This window comes from Podarcis filfolensis (genome assembly GCF_964270895.1).
Source record: "Podarcis filfolensis genome assembly, chromosome: 8".
Lineage (NCBI taxonomy): Eukaryota > Metazoa > Chordata > Lepidosauria > Squamata > Lacertidae > Podarcis > Podarcis filfolensis.
The window spans coordinates 28,788,960-28,808,121 of NC_139611.1; the positions used below are offsets into that span (position 1 = coordinate 28,788,960).

Here is a 19,162-nt window from a genome sequence, read left to right on the forward strand (position 1 = left end):
CCTGCAATGCGAGAATCACTGCTACAGAATCCCTGAAAGATGGCCATCCAAACTCTGCTTAAAAACTGCAGCGAAGGAGGGTCCAGCACCTTCCGAGGGAGTCTGCTCTACTGCCAAACCGCTCTTACCACCGGCAACTCAGAGGAAGACTTGGGAGCCACATTTAAGAACGGCTCTTCAGTTTAGCCACGGCTCCAGGTTTCCTGTACGTGACCTCATCTATGACGTCAACTTCCAGAGCTCAGTCAAGCTCGCATCCTGTAGCATCTCCACCCTCTGGGCTTATGCCAGTCATGGCAGCGTGTCAGAGCTGGCACCCCAAAAAACCCAACCAGCCGTATACTCAGCAGCAAGATGCTCTGGATTCATCAGCCCCAGAAGCAGCGGTCTGCCCATCAAGCAAATGGACAGAATATTTCCCCAGACCAAAATGGGCTTGGCAGAGAGGACAGGCCAGGTCCCAGGATCCCCCTCCCCACCTCACTGAGCCAGTTGACAGTCAGCTGCTTGACAGGACCAGGAAAGGTCAGACCTTCGCATCCCCTGGGCCTGGCTGAGCTACCCTCTCCAGTGCCACCCTCTGACCACAACAACATGCTTCCCCATATTCTTCCATTGGCAACAGTGACCATTTTTATTTTTTCATTTTAACCTGCAGAGGGATTTGAGGGAATCCTGGTCCAAGAAGCTGTGGTCCTTCTTCACAGAGGCAATGTCGAGAGGGAAGAGGGATTCTGAGGATGAGAAGGAGGAGAGAAGAGTTTGATCGAGAAGATGGACGGCTGCTTGAAGGTGCTGGAGGAGAAGCCGGTTGTCCACAGAGGCGGAAGAAGGGACACCCGTATTTCTGCTGCCCTGCCAAATGCCCTCTCTGTGCTCACTTCTAGGCTCCATCCTAACTTGAATTCACCAGCCTGCTCTCACTTTCTGTAAGCAGCATTTTGCAATTTAGGAATCATACCACACCGGCTGAGGGACACGGGTGGCGCTGTGGGTTAAACCACAGAGCCTAGGACTTGCCGATCGGAAGGTCAGCGGTTCGAATCCCCACGACGGGGTGAGCTCCCATTGCTCAGTCCCAGCTCCTGCCAACCTAGCAGTTCAAAAGCACATCAAAGCGCAAGTAGATAAATAGGTACGGCTCCAGCGGGAAGTTAAACTGCATTTCCGTGCGCTGCTCTGGTTCACCAGAAGCGACTTAGTCATGCTGGCCACATGACCCGGAAGCTGTACACCGGCTCCCTTGGCCAATAAAACGAGATGAGCGCCGCAACCCCAGAGTGGGTCACGACTGGACCTAATGGTCAGGGGTCCCTTTACCTTTACTTTACCACACCGGCTTAGAAACTGGCATTCAGCACCCTGCGAATCTCAGCTTTCATGTAATGCAAAACAAGTTTCTAGTCCTTAATGCTGCCAAAGGACATGTGTCAGAATAAGAGAGCAACTTGTGCTGAAGACTAGCGGCTTCATGAACTCCCAAATTTAAGCTGGTGTGTGTGTGTGTGTGTGTGTTATTTAAACGAATCCTTTGTTTGCAAACCGCTTATTTGCCATTAAGAGGTGTGCAACTTTTATTTAATTGAGAAATAAATGCATGCAGAGCAAGACCAAAGGAAATAGTAGCCACTGGAGAGGGCTGGGGAGTGACGTGGGGCATCTCAGACCCCATGAAGCCCTACTTGGTCCTGCTTTTCTTCAGCCAAGAGGTCTTCCCTCAGATTTCCCCCCATGGCTTTCAAGTTCGCCCATTGCAGGGGCTTGAACTAGATGACCCTGGGTGTCCCTTCCAAGTCTAAAAACCTATTTTTCTGTTATTCTGACATGAAGGGCTAGTATTGTGGGTTGTTTGTTTTCAAAACAAAGCTTGATCTCATCAGGAAAATGCACACATCCCAAAAGAAGCCTTCAAGCACCTGCCCAATTCTAAAAACCAAACAAAAACAGACCCATATGCACCCCCTCCCCAGTTCTAAAAACCAAACAAAAACAGACCCATATGCACCCCCTCCCCAGTTCTAAAAACCAAACAAAAACAGACCCATATGCACCCCACCCTCACAAAGAGGCAGCCTGTAAAACTATCAGCCAGTCTTGTCTCGCGCGGACGTGATGGGAGGGGAGGTATTTGACCGGCACAATGGCTGGCTGCGCTTTGCTGCTGGGGGCTTCCTCCGATTGTCCTGGCCCCGTAACTCTCCTGTCCTCCAGCTAAGGCAGAGCTCAGGCTTTTGTTTGGCTCTCCCATGCCATGTGCCGACAGGAAACAAAAGTCAGCCTGGAGACCCTGTGCTGTGTATGGTTTGCGTTGTAAAGTATATGGCATACAGGAAGAATCCAAGTGGCTGTGGAAGAGCTCTTCCTGTCAGAAAGTTATTCCTGAGGTTTAGTTGGAATCTCCTTCCTTGTCACTGTAAACCATTGGTTCTGCTTCCGCTCCCTGGAGCAACAGAAAACAAGCTTGCTCCATCTCCCGTGGGACAGCCCTTCAGATATTTCAAGATGGCTCTCATGTTACCTCTCTGTCTTCCCTTCTATGATTCTTGCTGTCAATCAGAAGGCTCATGCATATTTACTTTTCCTCCACGCTCCAGGCACAGGTCTGGAGGTTCCAGGTCTGCGCATTTTTATTTTATTTTTTGTCCCAGCACTTTCCCTGAGAAAACCTGTGTTTTACTGCTGAATTGGAGTAAACGGCAACCGGGTTTTCCACAGACTGCCATTTGCTCCGTTTCAGCTGTAAAATGTGGGTTTTCCCAGGGAAAGTGCCAGGAAAACAACAAAAACAGCTTGGACACTAGAAACACAGCACAAAAGGAAGTGTGAATGAGCCCAGAATCTCCAAATGCTTGAAAACTCCCCTTATACCTGAGGAGGCAGTGAAAAGATGGCCAAGATCCCCTATCTTTGATAGAAGCACCTTCCTCAACACCAGCCAGGAAGTGAGCAAGAGGGTATCTTGTCAAGGAGGGGGCAGGAGTCCAACTCCTGTGGCCACCAGGAGCCTCTCAGAAGAGGACTGCTAGGTTCTGTCTCTGTGGGCCAGTGGGGGCCAAACGTCCACTGAAGGAGAAAAACAGAAGCCCAGCTGGTCTTTTGGGTTGATGTGGAAGACATGGACAAACCCCTAAAAACTCCCATCTGGGTTTAAAGGGGGGGCACTAGGGTGGTCCCAGAGAAGAAGAGGGAAAGAACCCCTCTGAAATGAAGTGGCTGCATGCTCCACAGGCTGGTGGGCAGCAAAACAAACACAGCCAGAATGGGAGGTTTCCTACATTTCTCCCCCCAGTCAGTCTCAGATGGAGACCAATGTGGTGGCTGCAGCAGCTTTGGAAGAGGTTTCCGAGGGGAAGAGCTGTCCCAACAGTGGAACAGACGCCCCTTGGATAGTGGAGGACTGTCCTTCACTTGAAGTTTTCATACAGAGGATGGATGACCATCCGTCCGGGATTCCTTAGCTGTGATTCCTGCACTGAAGCAGGTTAGGCTGGTCCTCCTCAACTCTACCATTCTGCGATTCCATAATACAGTATCTTACTGGGGGAAGGCAGAGACTGGCAGCCATCTGAGGAGGGACCTCACCTGGACATCTAGGGAGGGTGGATCTTAAGTAAACACAGCAAGAGAGGTGGACCAGCCAACCACACAGTCACAGTGGTGGCGGCGGCTGAATATTCATGGGTGTCAGGCTGGGCCTCCCCTTCCCCACTTCATCCCAAAGGAGTTGCATGCAGTCCTGATTCTCTTACCTTCGTAGAGCTGGGCATACTGAGGAAAGCCAGCCGCTCGCAGCCAGTCACAGGCCTTGGCAGCCTCAGCCTCTGTAAGAGAGCAAACGGACAGAGCTGAGGAGGAGCTGCAGACAGATGTCTCCAGCAAAAACAAGGAACCAAACATTTGAAACACTACGATACCACTTTAAACCATCGTGGCTTCCCCCTAAAACACCGTGGGAACTGTAGTTTGTTCAAGGTGCTGAGAGTTATCAGGAGACCCCCATTCCCTTCACAGAACTGCGATTCCCAGAGTTCCCTCAGAAGAGAAATCAACTGTTAAAGCTCTGTGGGAAACACAGCTCTGTGAGGGCAATTCTAGGCTGCATCAACAGAAGTCTAGTGTCTCGATTGAGGGAAGTCATAGTAGTCTTGGTCAGACTCCACCTGGAGTCCTGTGTCCAGTTCTGGGCACCACAGTTTAAGAAGGATACTGACAAGCTGGGAGGTGTGCAAAGAAGGGCAACCAAGATGATCAAGGGTTTGGGTACCAAGGATTTGGATAAGGAACAGTTGAGGGAGTTGGGGATGTTTGGCCTGGATAAAAGGATAAAGAGAGGCTATATGATAGCCATCTTCAAATATCTGAAGGGCTGTCACCTGGAAGATGGAACCAATTGCTCCATGTTACAAGGAAGGAGATTCCAATTAAACATCAGGAAGAACTTTCTGACAGTAAGAGTTGTTTGACAGTGAAAAGGAACCCCTTGGAAGGTGATGGACTTTCATTCCTTGGAGGTGTTTAAGCAGAAGTTGGATGACCCTCTGTCATGGATGCTTTAGCTGAGATTCCAGTATAGCAGGGGGTTGGCTTAGATGATCCTTGGGATCCATTCCAACTCTACCATTCTATGAGTCTAGGAGTCTGTTCCTCACACCCCAGGAAGATATCTGTACAAACTGAGTACTACCTGGAGAACAGAGTTGGCCATCCTCATTTCCCCCCAATGTTTGGACATCAGTTCCTCTTTTTACTTACAAAACAAGGACTTGACCCACTGAATTCCACCACACAGATATCATCCATTTGCAAAGGACCAGCCTACCACCCTCCATACATAGCACACATTTTCACCAAGGCAAAAAACAGCAAGAGATCTGTTATCCACAAAGAGCATTGGGAAGAAGTCAGCAAGGGAGCCACAAAAGAGCTTCTGTCATTCCTTTCAGAGCATCCTGGAAGTTCATGATCACCCCTGAAGGTGGACGGATCACCAGGATACAACAGCGAAAGCTTTGCAGGCCTGATCAACTCTCTGCATGGCCTCTTGGGATCCATGCAGACGCTGGCTGACCCAGGTGAGAGCTCTCTTGCTGGCTTCTGGAGAGAGGCAAGGCTGGGATCTCTGCAAGGCGAGCCAGGCAGCCATTCCAGAGCAGCAAGGAAAACAGGGTGTGTTGCTTAGACGTGCCCTGGGATCCTGATGAACTCTGCTTCACATCAGCAATGGAAATGTGAACTTCCTTCCTGCTGTTCCACAAAGCAATGGATGAGGGACGGGGGAGGGGGCAGGAAAGGAGGAAGAAATCTGCCTTTCCTTTGGCCGGTCAGAACAGGGTTTGTTTTCGTACCATGGCTGCACACGCAAATAAAAAAATAAGTTAAAAAATCAAAGCATTCTAGTGCAGGGTGGGGCAAGTGAAAAATGCCTCTCTGGACATCAGCATCAAAAAGTGGTCCAAGCCAAGAAACAGCAAGAGATCTGTTATCTCCGAAGGAATTACAGGAACCCTCCAGAATTCGGACCCTTTCCCCCATCACAAAGCAAACTGTTCAAGGAATTGTATAATTTGTTGCATTGGAAGGGACCCCCCCAAAAAAGGACCATCTAGTCCAACCCCCTGCAAGGCAGTACTGAGATTCCAGCAAATGTTATTAATCCTGTACAATATTAGAACAAAACAAACTGAATGGATGTATGTATGGGAATTCTGATGTAAACATGTTCCAAAATGCCATTTAATTGTCCTTCTGAGTTACCGCTGCAACTACAAAAAACAAAAAAACCACTCAAAGCAATTTACAAAAATAGATAAAAAAATCAAATTATCAATTAGAAGTGTTGCCAACAATAATTTCAGACTCTTGAAATAACAACAGACTAAAAACAGATTAAAACTCACACAAGCTATCTAAACATCTTGGTAGTCTTGCCTAAACAAAAATATTTTTAGCAGGTGGCGAAAAGAGTACAGAAAAGGCACCTGCCTGGCATCAATAGGCAGGGAGTTCCGAAGTTTAGGTGCCGCTACACTAAAAGATCGAGGAACTGCAAGTGTGGAACGGGGATCATGTGGCAGCTGTCACAGCACCAATTCTGCTGATCAAAGCGGTTGAGTGGTTGTACAGTGATCGTGCGGTTAAACTGATCCTAAGTTGTTCAGGGTTTTAGCAGTAACACCTTGAACTTGGCCCAGAAGCAAATCGGCAACCGTTGTAGATCCCTGAGCACAGGTGGTTTGTGCCGCCAAGGCCTCCCTCCTGTCACTAATTGTGCTGCAGCATCCTCTACTAACCACAGCTCATGAATCAACTGCAGGGGGAGCCTCACATAGACAAGCTGTCATCAAGGGAGCAATTCTCTGCATTTAGTTCCCATCTGCATATTGGGTTGCGGGTCTCCATGCTTGTTGTATTGTTGTTTGCATTTGATCACATTGTCACAGCTACTTCAATATGTTGCTAGTAAGTCTTGTGTTTTTGGTGGTTGTTGTTTTTAATAAAAAGTTTGCTTATACAATATCGTTGTTTTTAATAAAAAGTTTGCTTATACAATATCGTTAAGCAAAGATTGTGATATTGTTGCAAAACTGTCTGGAATTGATACAGTACTGCATTTGCCTGAAAGCTGTTTTGCAACACACACACACACACACACACACACACACACCCGAGGGTCATCTAGTCCAACCCCTTGCAATGCAGGGACCGTAGCTCAAGAATTCCATGAACACAATTGTGAGGAAGTAGGATATGCATCAAATAATTTTCCCAGAGAGGGAGGTTGGTAATTCTAGTAAAACTTGCTCACTGGGTCTTAACTTCTAGCCTCAATGTAATCCAAAAAGCCTCGCCTGGCACACCACTGATCCCAACAACAAGGCAGTGGGGGAAAGACTGCAAAAAGAGGATACCCCAAAAACTAGGCACACATATGTTTCCCAGGCAAAAGACTAGGAAGGATCAGTTGGGGGGTTTTAAGCAGAGGGTGGATGGCCATCTGTCATGGATGCTTCAGTTGTGACTTCTGCATTTATTGCGTATATATTTTTTAAACATATTAGTTTCCATTGTCAAATGCTTTGAACTGAGGTTGTACTGAAGTAAAACAGAGTACAGTGGTACCTTGGGTTACAGACGCTTCAGGATACAGACTCCGCTAACCCAGAAATAGTACCTCGGGTTAAGAACTTTGCTACAGGATGAGAACAGAAATTGCACGGCGGCGGCGTGATGGCAGCAGGAGGCCCCATTAGCTAAAGTAGTACCTCAGTTTAAGTTACAGGTTAAGAACGGACCTCCAGAACTAATTAAGTTCTTAACCTGAGGTACCACTGTAGCTTGACAGGCACCTAACCAATACCTGGGTAAGCAGTAATGTTTTCAAATTTGTGATTCCTGCACTGCTGGGGGGGCGGGTTGAACTATATCACCCTCAGGGGTCCCTTGCAACTCTACAGTTCTAACTTTCCCTCCCCTCCCCCTTATTTTACAAATTGAACAGGACTGCCTATTTTACTATTTAAAACAAATAAAGACACAAGAACAAGGCCCGCCTACGCCATGGTCAAGCTGGGCATTTAGAAAAACTTGACAAAGCACTCAGCTGAGCAGATGCAAGGAGGCATGGAGACACAACTCAGATGTTACTGCTCAACCACACAACATGCCATGGCCTGGTGACAAGGCAGCCCCAGTGTGCTTGCCCCCCCCCACTCATCTGCCCCCCACCCCCCTCTACAATTCTAGGACCCTACAACTTAAGTTTACCCATCTGGCTTTGCCACGGCAAACAACTTGCGACCTATTAGTGAAACATAAAAAGAGCCCTGCAGGATCAGGCCCATCTAGTCCAGCATCCTGTTCTCAGTTAGCCCAATCAGATGCCTGTGGGAAGTTCGAGTTCAAGAGCCGCTCTGCCCTCTTGCGGTTTCCAGCAACTGTGATTCAGAAGCACTGCTCCCTCCAACTGTGGGTAGCAGAGCACAGCCATTTGTGCCTAGCAGATAGGCATGTTCAACAAATAAAAGGCCTCGAGGAGGATGGAAGAGGCCACACTCAGGAGGACGTCTCTCTGCAAGGCTTGGGAACTGTCCGGACCGTCCCATCCTGCCCACATGACTGCAGCATTTATCCATCGGCAGTGCTGTCCTGCCCTGGGCCTCAGCGCCAGCAAACCAAGGATTCTGCCTGGAACTTCCACCCACACAGGAAGAGCGAACAGCATGCGCCAAATATGATCTCACGGAATCGCAATGCAAGACAGCAACAGCGTTCTGGATGTTATGGAGAGCATAGAAAAGGAAGACACCCTCCCTCCCTCTCTCGGGGGTCAGTCTGCAGGTGGAAGGCTGTCCGTTAAAGCAGCTGCCTGGGTCCCAAACAAAAGATGCTGGCTTCTAAGCAAGCCCACCAGCAATTCCACTCGGATCACAGGATCCCACCCCCAGGGACCAGGCTGAGGCTGCTTTGAGCAGCTGGATGAACCTCGACTGTCGGTTTTGGAATTATTAGCTCCCATGATTTGGTCCAGGCTGGAGTCGCAGAACCATAGAATTGTACTGTTGGAAGGGACCCCAAGGGTCATCCAGCCCAACCCGCCTGCAATGCAGGAATGACAATCAATCTCTGGGAACTGGCCACCCAACTTCTGTTTAAAAGCCTCCAATGAATCGCAGGATCAGAGAGGGGGAAGGCACGCCCAAGAGTCATCGAGTCAAGCCCCGTGAAATGAAGAAACCACAACGATGTTTATGGCAGTTTAGCTTTCAGGCCTTCCTCCCATGGTGTGTAAAAGAACCATCACTTCGCATTGTGCCCAGAAGCAGAACAGCCATCACCCCATAGCATCACAGAATCGCAGGACCATAGAACAGTCCAACCCGCAGCACTGCAGGAAGCACTGCTGAAGCATCCATCCAACTCCTGCTTGAAAACCGCCAAGGAAATAGAGCCCACCAACTCCAGAGGGAGTCCACTCCACTGTCAAACAGCTCTTACTGTTAGAAAGCTCCTCCTGATGTTTAGTCAGAATCTCCTTTCCTGTCATTTGGAGCGTTTGCCAGGTGAAGAATGTTAAGTTGTAGGTGAACATATCAGACGACACAGCGATTCTTCAAACAGCTCCTGTTTATTCACAGGCCAGAACAGAACTGAACTGAAGGGGTCAGCCAGCCTGCTTATATAGAGCTCCAGCACAACGCAACAGTAACAACTTTCTGTAACTATCCAATCACTGAACACCACTTTCAATTCCTTATTTGCATATGTGGACCTGAGTGAAAACTATCTACAGGGTGATAGCCCAGGGTGAGAACTTCAGTACCTAACAAAGAATGCAGAGACCAAAGGCCTTTAGTTGGGGCTCTGCACAACCTGGTGCCCCAGCGCTGTTGACCCAACAGAATAGACTTTAACTGGTCGAACCAATAAGTTCCATACTGGTTAAATACTCTTCGATTCCTGCATTGCAGGAGGTTGGACTAGATGAGCCCTTGGGGGCCCTTCCAACTCTACAATTCAATTATTCTAAACTGGCCAGCAGACTCTCAGCAACCTACAAGCATCCATTGCAGCCAAACATCCAGATCCACTGCTGGTATGGAAAACATCACGCAAGCAGCACGTGGGTCCTGTGGTTTGGACTGGTGGTTTTTCCCCAACTGTCTCAAAATACTGCCTGTGTTTACTGACAAGTCCCTGTTTCCACATTAATTTGCATCTTAAAAAAAAAAGTATGAAAAATTAACTTGTGTATTTCATCTCCATGCAGGCATTTCTAAATGTGCTTCATTTTACACATTTGGGTATGTTTTTTGAGTTGAGACCTGTCACCACCCACTTTGGAGAAGTGCAATATCTGTAGGGTAATTCTCTTCCGATCTGTGTATTCATCTGGGAGGTGCAAACGGAGTCGATTTTCTTTTAAAAATCAAAGAAACCCAGACCAAACTGGATTCCTCTCATAGAACTGTAGCGTTGGGAGGGATCCCAAAGGTGATCTAGTGCAAGCCCCTGCAATGCAGGAATCAAGGCGAAAGAATCCCTGACAGGTGGGTCTCCTTCCTTCTAAGATGCTCCCTGAGAATAGCCTGGGTTTCACCTGCCAATGCAGAATTTGTCCTGGTCCTCAATGTTTTCAAAGCCAAGATTCTTCCCTGCTTTGGTACCTGAAAGGCACCTTTTTCTTTGCAGAGGGACGGAGTGGGTGTTTCAGCTCCTTGGGGTCCCATCCTCCTCCTCCCCACTTTTGGTGTTCAACCCAGCTCTCCACAGGAAAAGCGTCCTTCCCACTCGCTCCTGGGTGGACCTTCCTGTTGCTCAGGGCTCCCATGGCGCCAGAAGATGAAGCCGCAATGTTGTTTTCCGTGAAATGGGAGGGTGGTTGTCTCCCTGGAGGAATTCCAGTCACCCAGAATTTGAGGAAAGCTCAGGATCCTGAAACAACTCTCCTCTGCAAATATGTAAGAGCAGAGGGATTCAGAAGAGAGGGACGGAATGTGTATGGAAGGCATTGCAAGGACCCAAAAGAGCAGATTTAGAGCCCAGACTCGTGTGTGTTAACTCAGGTGCAAGCCCTGCTTCATCCAAGGAAGGCTAGGGAGAGCTGGTAACAGCAAACACAGCAAAGAGGGAAAGTTTCCATCTTGCCTCAGCAGCAAGAGTCTCTCAGTGGCCTTAGGCACTCTCTTGACAATGGAGCGGCCTGTCTTGCCGGGGGTTGGACTGTATAACCTCTGGGTTACCTTCCTACACTGCCATTCTATGACTCCAGGACAACCTGGGAGTTCCCCTCTGCGAGCTAACAGTCCCCATGGGTGGAAATTTGCCCGGCATCTCCAGAGGAGACTGAGAGGTGATAAGAGCCACCTTCAAATATGGCTTTCACGTGGAAGGTGGAAGGAAGCTTGTTTTCTGCTGCTCCAGAGAAGAGGACCCAAACCAATGGATTTGAATTGCAAGAAAGGAGATTCCCATTAAACATCAGGAAGAACTTTCTGACGGTAAGAGCTGCTCGACAGTGGAACGGACTTCCTCAGAGGCTGGATGGGCATCTGTCAGGGATTCTTTAGTTGTGATGACTCTTGATGTCTCTTGGGGGACCCCTCCGACTCTACAATTCTGTGATTCTATGACATAAAATGCCCTTACCAGATGAAGAAAGTGTGGAAATGAGGTCTGTAGGAGGAAGGATGCCGACGACAACAACAACAACAACAACAACAGAGAGGCAGCTAGTGCCAAACCCTCTCCGTCCTTAAGACTGTTAAGCAGCTGCAATGCCAGGAGAAAATACCCGTGACCTCCTCTCCACCCGCACGGTGACAAACAGGCCTGTCAGAAATGGTTTCTGAAGCATGTCATGGGGTCCCAAACAGAGAAAAGAGCCGTCCTTTGTACACAGGCGTATCCTTGGCAGGAATGCAGGGAAGATTTCAAAACAGGATGCAGAGAGCGATTGGCCTCAGGCAGCATTGCTGAACTGACAGTCAGGGGCTGTCTGGATAGAAGGAGACTGGCCAGCGAGCTGCCTAGGGTCTCTCTGTGGCCCTCCAAGTCACCAAGTAGCTTTGGCAGGTCTCTGATTGCTGTTTGTTCCAATTGAGCTTTAAAGAGCAGGATGGCGGGGGGAGGGATGCTCCAGAGGGAAAAGGAAAGGGATGCTTGGAAATGGAGCGCAGCCTGTTCCTGGAAAGATCTGAGGAAAGGCAAGTGAGGATAAGCCCTGAAACTGAGGAGCAATACACAACCTGGCATGGCAATTTGCCACCTAAGAATTCCCCACTTTCCCCCACAAAGCATGATTCAGACCAGCTTTTACCAAAAGAGGGGAAGAAACAAAGGTTTGCTGCTTCTGCAGAAAGGCCAAACGCCCCTTAACCGATAGCTTATTCCTCAACTGCAATCTCTCCCCTCAGAGATTTTAATCCTTATTTATCTTCCATTGATGTGGACCTCTTTCCGCTACACTGGATAGGAGGCTAAGGTTGCCAGATTTTTCAGAAATGTTATCCGCACAGGCAGTGTGTGTCTCTGAGCAGGTCCAAAGTTCTTTGAACACAGCAAGAAGCAGCCAAATGCCACGAAGGGCCGGCAGAACGCCTGACCTCCTGAAAGGAACCCATCCCCTCCTTTGACTGGGCTGCCTCCACCTTCCTGGCCTCTTCCTGAAAGTGGGGGCTCTGTTGGTGGTCCTACAAATATTTCCACTGGCTAGAAAGGAAATCACGTCGGGCTGCAACCCGACCTCGCTTCACCAGATGAGATTTAGCTAACTTAATCCATTGGTTAGAATTTACAGAAGGGTAAAAAGCAAAATTCCCAGAGCAGGAAGCTTGTTTTGCTTCCATTGTTTTTGAAGAGGGGTGAAAAGAGAGAGATTGTGCCTTTAAAAAAAAAGACAGTGCAGTTTCCCTCTGTTCAGGTTTTATAAGCACTGATATTCACAATAAGACACATATCTTTTCAATGTGCAATGTTTATAACTAGCTAAGATAACCGATGAACAGGTCAAACAGCAGGAAGCATGAAAGCTAGGATGAGAAAGAAGGAAGGAAATGCAGCCGAGTTTCAGCTCATTTCCTAGACTGCTTGGGTTTTGCCTAGGAATCCACAGCACATGGGACATAGCTGCAAAAAGGCAGAGGAGCCCTCCTGAGGGATGAAAGGTGGCAATCTTGTGAGGGGGGTGCATCCTTTAGCAAAAGGGAAATGAAAATCCAGAGTTTTCCAAGGGGTGACTATTGTGCTTAGATCTCCCATTCAGAAATTGCCCTTAAAGGCAACAGACAATCTCTCCTCCCCACCTTTCTTCGGTGCGGAGAAGAGTTGGGCAATCCTGAAAACACCACAAAATGGTGTTGTGCAAACATGATAAAGCTGGAGGAATTTTACTGGTATGCATGGATCTCCTAATAGGTTCTGGGCTTGTCTGTGCGTTGCAGCATTTTGCTACGAGGGGCACCCAGAGAAAGTATCTCGTCCTCTCCAACCCAGACCCAGCCAATTGGAGGACAGGGATGTGTGTCATTTACAAAATCAAGCTTATAAACACTGGACATGCCAAAAAGGATCAAAGAATTGTAGGGTTGGAACGGACACCCTAAGGGACACCTAGCCCAACCCTCTGCAATGAGAGGTATAAAAATACTTGGAGTGATGATGGAAGAGGAAAAGAGAGAACGCCCTTATTTCATTCCCTTTTCGAACGTAAAAGGCACAATTCCTGTTCTGAAATTTATAAGCTTCTATTTAAGGGGAAAGTTAAGGCACTTTACCATTCATTCATACTGCATGCCCCCCGCAAAACGTGGCAGTTTTAGCTTACAGTCCTGCTGTAAATTGGACAGTTCCCATCATCCCTGACCACTGGTCCTGCTAGCTAGGGATGATGGGAGTTGTAGTCCAAAAACAGCTGGAGACCCAAGCTTGGGAAACACTGTTGTACCCAATACTTAGATTCCTGTGTCTCATACGTTTGTTTACTAGCACCTGACGAAGGGTAAAAACCCTCCGCAGACCTTCCCTGAACAACACAGAAAGACTGGTGCTTAGGTGAATGCCTGAACATGCCTTCAATTTCTAGCAATTACACTAGAAGAGGGGTGAGCCACATCTAACCTGTGGTCCAGTCTTGGCCCTCCAGTTTAGCCTGCGAGGTTACTTCCCCCAAACCATACCTAGTTGACACTGCCCGGTCAATGCAGCCAACACAGGAGGATTTAACCAACCTCCCTCCATCCCTTCAGATTTGGTGCTTCAGGACTTCCAGACACTGAGTCATCTGCTAACCTTGTGATGTCAGGTGATGGACAGGTCGCCAGATTTGCTCACCTGTGACATTTGGCCCAAGAGGCCCATCTTGCTAAGCTGGGGAAAACGATTGCCCACTGCTAACAAACAACTTTATGATGATGGCAACAACATCAACAAGGAGGAAATCCCAGTTAATTTGCCCAAACTCACAGTACCAGTGGGACAGGTGGAATAGGCATCTTGAATAAGCTAATAAATAAGCTAATAAACTAATATTAAACTAATTAATAATAAACTAAGCTAATAAACTAAATAAGCTAATAAACTAAAAAAATCCCCAAAGGGGGTGGGAAAAAGCAGGGAGGGGTGGAGAGACTGCAATACCAGCTTCCTTTGCCTTCCCCCATCGTGACACGAAGTTCAGTTGACTCTAGAGAAAGTTTTTAATCCCTTTTCCGTAGGAGTTGGCAACAGGGTCACTGCTTTCAGAGGTTAAGCTCCAGAGGTTAAGCACCAAATTCCTATGGTTGTTTAGTGAGATGCTCACCCACCGCATAACCCCAACTTAAGTGGGATTTTCAGGCTCACATGAATGAGAGGCTGCTTCTGGTCAGGTAACCATGTGGAAAGGCTGTGCCAAATCTGAAGATCGACAGCTGCTGGCCACCTTGTCAGAAGCAAGATTCTGCTTTGAAGGTTCCCCTTTCTTTCTTCAGGAAGTCACCAAAAAAGAATCTTAGAGCCCCAAGGCTCATCTAGTCCAACCTTCTGCAATGCAGGAATATGAATAAGGGAGGAAATGGCTTCTTATCAAAACCAAAGTTGAACAAGTGAACAGAGGAATTTTTGAAGAAAAAATATGAAATCGGGTGAAGACATATCCGGACTGGAACTCCCATCACACTCGGCTTGTTCTGTAACCTTTCTCTTACCCAGAATGCACCACAAGAAACCTGGCAATATTTAGACCATCATTATCTGACTAGTCAATATTATTATGGAGGTGGACTCTCTTTCGCTGGAGGTTTTTAAAAGGAAGTTGGGTTTCTATAGCTGTGGTTGCAGCATTGCAGGGGCTTGGACTAGATGACTTCTGTTTAAAAGTCTCCTGTGAATAATCGTAGAAAAATTAAAATGTAGAATTTGAAGGGACTCTGAGAGTCATCTAGTCCAACCCCCTGCAATGGAAGAACCACAACTTAAAGAATCACTGACAGATGGTCCCTCAACTTCTGTTTAAAACTTTTAATGAATCCTGGATTCAGGTAGGTAGTCGTATTGGTCTGATGCAGTCGAAATAAATGTTAAAAATTAAAAAATTGTCCAGTAGAACCTTAGAGACCAACTAAGTTTGTTCTGGGTATAAGAAGTTCTGAAGAAGTATGCATACACACGGAAGCTTATACCCAGAACAAACTTAGTTGGTCTCTAAGGGGCTACTGGACAATTTTTAAATTTTATTTATTTATTTAAGGAATCCTATAATTCTAAGGTTGGAAGGGACCCCAAGTGTCATCTAGACCAACCCCCTGCAATGTACCTCACCTGGATGCTAGCAGCAACACAAACCTGTACAGCTCAAAAATGGAAGACATTACACGACATGCATCTCTTTCTCTGCAGGACAAAAATGTGTGGGTTCTGTTCTATCACTGAGAAAATAACCCACAAATTAGTGGTTTCTTAAAGCAGAGAAGATCCGGAACATTTCTGCAATGTTTGGTAGGACTTTATTTCCTATGTATAAAATTCAGATACACAAGATTCTTTCCCGAGGCCAAATTGCAAAATGTGGGTATCATGGAGTGTTTGGGTTTCTTTTCTTTAAATCTATTTTCTATCACCCATCAAACTCACATGGTAAGCCAACTGCTGGTGTCTTGACACCATCCACTTCAGCTAGCCAACCATAATGTAGTTCATCTCTCTTCCCTTGGGCTCTATGTTGCTCCATCTTTGGCTTACCGGTACCTAAAAAGGATCCCAGGATGTGCTGACCTTGCAAATCCCTTGGCCCAAGGGGCCAGAATGGGAAAGAGGTGCCCCCAGAATTGTTTTCCCTTGATCCTCGATCCCCCCCCCTTTTCCATTTTCTCAAAGGCAGAAAGCACAGCACTGGGAGAATATTAGAAAACATATTTTGCGATGGTATTGTCCAAAATAGAGGGGCACAAAACTAAGGCACTTCTCACTTCCCCTCTGCTAGCCAGATCTCAAACCCAAATAAATTTGTCCAGAATTCTCACATCTCCAAAGCGCTCTGTGTGTGTGTGTGTGTGTGTGTGTGTGTGTGTGTGTGTGTGTGTAGACCAGATTTCACCTCTGCTCACCTACAAGAAACAAAGCCAACAATGAAACAATGGAAGCCATTGATATGGGGTCAGGAAAACCGCCTGCGTGCGATGAAATACTATCTTCAAACAAGATGTGTTTGGATAAGCCCGGTTTCGTAACTCACTTCTTCCGATGTGAAAAAGTCACAATAACAGAAAGCAACACGGTTGTAAGTTTGGGCATTTCAACATCTCACACAAGGAAATCGTGGAATCGTAGTGTTAGAAGGGACCCCAAGAGTCATCGAGCCCAACCTCCTTCAGTGAAGGAATCACAGCTAAAGATGACCACCTAGCCTCTGCTTAAAAACCTCCCATGAAGGAGAGCCCACCACCTTCCGAGGGAGCCTGCCGCTTCCCATTTTCTCATCACAAGTTTTTAGACACGCGGGTGGTGCTGTGGGTTAAACCACAGAGCCTAGGACTTGCCGATCAGAAGGTCAGCGGTTCGAATCCCCGTGACGGGGTGAGCTCCCATTGCTCGGCCCCAGCTCCTGCAAACCTAGCAGTTCAAAAGCACGTCAAAGTGCAAGTAGATAAATAGGTACTGCTCCGGCAGGAAGGTAAACGGCATTTCCGTGCGCTGCTCTGGTTCGCCAGAAGCAGCTTAGTCATGCTGGCCACATGACCCGGAAGCTGTACGCCGGCTCCCTCGGCCAATAAAGCGAGATGAGTGCCGCAACCCCAGAGTCGGCCACGACTGGACCTCACGGTCAGGGGTCCCTTTACCTTTACCTTATGTTCTCTTTGCCTACCTGGTCATTTTGTAACGTGTCTGAGGCACGGTGGATGCTGTAGTTTTCGGGCAGTAGGTGACACGGTCTGTCACCTCCCTCTGCTTACCGATAGATTTGGTGGTTTCAATAATATATGATATTATTCCCCTTTAACATGCATCCCACCCATGAAGAGTAATGGATTTTATTCCATACTATGTTTAAAAGTAGAGTCAGTCTATTATTATTGTACCAGCCTGATGCGTATTTCTGTTGTTGTTAGCCCAATTAAAAAAAGAAAACAAACAAAAAACAGGAGCAGTTTATAAAGTATCCATATAGGGACAGTTTGCTGACCTTCTTCCTTCCCCGAGGGAACTGACACAAGTCAAGGAGTGCAGATTTCCTTGAGGGAATCTGTGGTGACATTAAGAAAAATCTGGTTCTCTCTGTTCCAAGCCCGCCACTTTCGTCCCAGCCCTCTTCCGCTTCTAGCGCTGTGCCAAATATAAACTTGCCTACAGGAAATGCCTTTAAAGAAACCAGCACCTCCCTGAATCCTGAAGAAGGCAAGGAAATAAACCATCTCAGCTCATGAAAGAAGCTACTCTGCTCCATCCTGCTGGGGAGCAGCCTTAACCCCTTGTGTCCTGCAAATGCTCATGGAACCAGTCGGGAGAAGAGAAACGGAAAACAGGATTAACCTCAAAGTTACGCTTTGGCTTACGAAAATGAATAGAAGGACGACGCTCTGCAATGTACCTTCCATTTCTTAACATGACCGTTCCACCGAAATTGGACAACTGGGTTATTTCCTTCGCCAGAATGGCTAATTCTGGGTTTCCCCTCCAGTTCTGTGCTATTACAATCTTCAGAACAAAGTTGCCTGAAATTAACAATGTGCTTTAGAGTACGATTTGTTGGGTGAGGTTTCCAAAAAGCCGGATACATCCCATCTCCCGGGCAAGTGATAATTTCAATAAAGAGGTGGTCTGAACATTGATTTACTTATGATTGTCATGTAAACACTCCCAAGACATTTTCGCTCATCACAAATGTTCTGCACACGGGTATGATTATTATTATATTTATTAGTTGCTTTCCCCTCAGAAGGAAACTCAAAACAACTTACAAAAAATAAAAATAAATAAGAGGAGCCTTGCTGGATCAGGCCAGTGGCCCATCTAGTCCAGCATCCTGTTCTCCCAGTGGCCAAGCAGATGTCCCCAATGGGAAACCCGCAAGCAGGATTTGAGCACAAAAACACTCTCCCCTCCTGTGGCTTCCAGCAACTGGCCTTCAGAAGCCTTGCTGCTTCTGAGCGTGGAACGAGAGCATAGCCATTGCGGCTAGTAGACTTTGATAGCCTTATTCTCCTCCCTGGAGTTGTCTAATCCTATTTTCAAGCCATCTAGTTTGTTGGTCATCACTGCCTCCTATGGAAATGAATTCCGTTGTTAAGCATTCCACAGTTTATCATCTCTCTTAGAAAAATAATAATTGTTCAAAGCAGTTTCACGGTAAATTCCTTTTTTTTTTTAAGAGTGTCGAGACATGAGTACACCCAGCACTTTTCCTGCCCCCTCTCTGCATTTCACTGTGGGGGTAAAAGTAACATCATGTCAGATTATGGGAGACAGGAAGGAAGATCTCTTTCAAGATCCAGTGAGAACATTTCCTCTGCAAATGTCCCACTTCCAAGAAAGCTCTCCGCCCCCTGCTGCCACCAAACCAACGCTTACAGATGATAAGAACAGGAAAACATTAAAGCATCAAAGATAAGAATAATAAAGCAGTGGAGATAGACAAAGAGAATATAAACTTAAGCTAAAGCATTAAAAGCAGCAGCGGATAAAACCCTGAAATCAGAATGCCAGCAGGAAGATTGATATCTTCTTTATTTGGTCCTCAAAAAAGTGGGCACCAGGACGCATGATTTAAGAGAGCCAGGCTGCTGTAGTGTTGGCTAGGACTTGGGAGACCAGGGTTCGAATCCCCACTCGGCTCACCTTGGGCCAGCCACTGCCTCTCAGCCTAGCCTACCTCGAAGGGTTGTTGCGGGGGGGTTAATTGAGGAGGGGGAGGGCAATGCAAGACACCTTGAGCTCCATGGAGGCGGGAAAAGGTGGGAAGCAATAAATGAAATAAATTATCCCACATATGGGTTAATTAAGTTCAACCTGAATAACTTGCTGTGTTTGTTGATTGTTCTACTAGGATTCTCGCCAGGCAGGCTGGGTTAAAAGGAGGGAGAGAGAGAGAGAGAGAGACTTCCAGGCACCTCCCAAGGTTCAGATGTCCAAAGAGCAAGAGGAGGATCTGCAGCACAAAAGATCAGGGAAACTCGGAGGAGAGGAAGCCACA

The 19,162-nt window shown here is 47.2% G+C and overlaps 1 protein-coding gene across 3 annotated transcripts in view; it reads right to left on the reverse strand.

Annotated features, from left to right (window-relative positions):
- Nucleotides 1-19,162, reverse strand: part of STARD8 (StAR related lipid transfer domain containing 8) — a 67,493-nt gene that overhangs the window by 16,087 nt on the left and 32,244 nt on the right. For all 3 annotated transcript variants that reach the window (XM_083629067.1, XM_083629066.1, XM_083629068.1), the window contains 2 exons: nt 3,750-3,821; nt 653-734 (listed from right to left, as the gene is read on the reverse strand). In XM_083629067.1, coding sequence (XP_083485193.1) covers nt 653-734; nt 3,750-3,821 — 154 coding nt within the window. The remainder of the gene's footprint in view (nt 1-652; nt 735-3,749; nt 3,822-19,162) is intronic.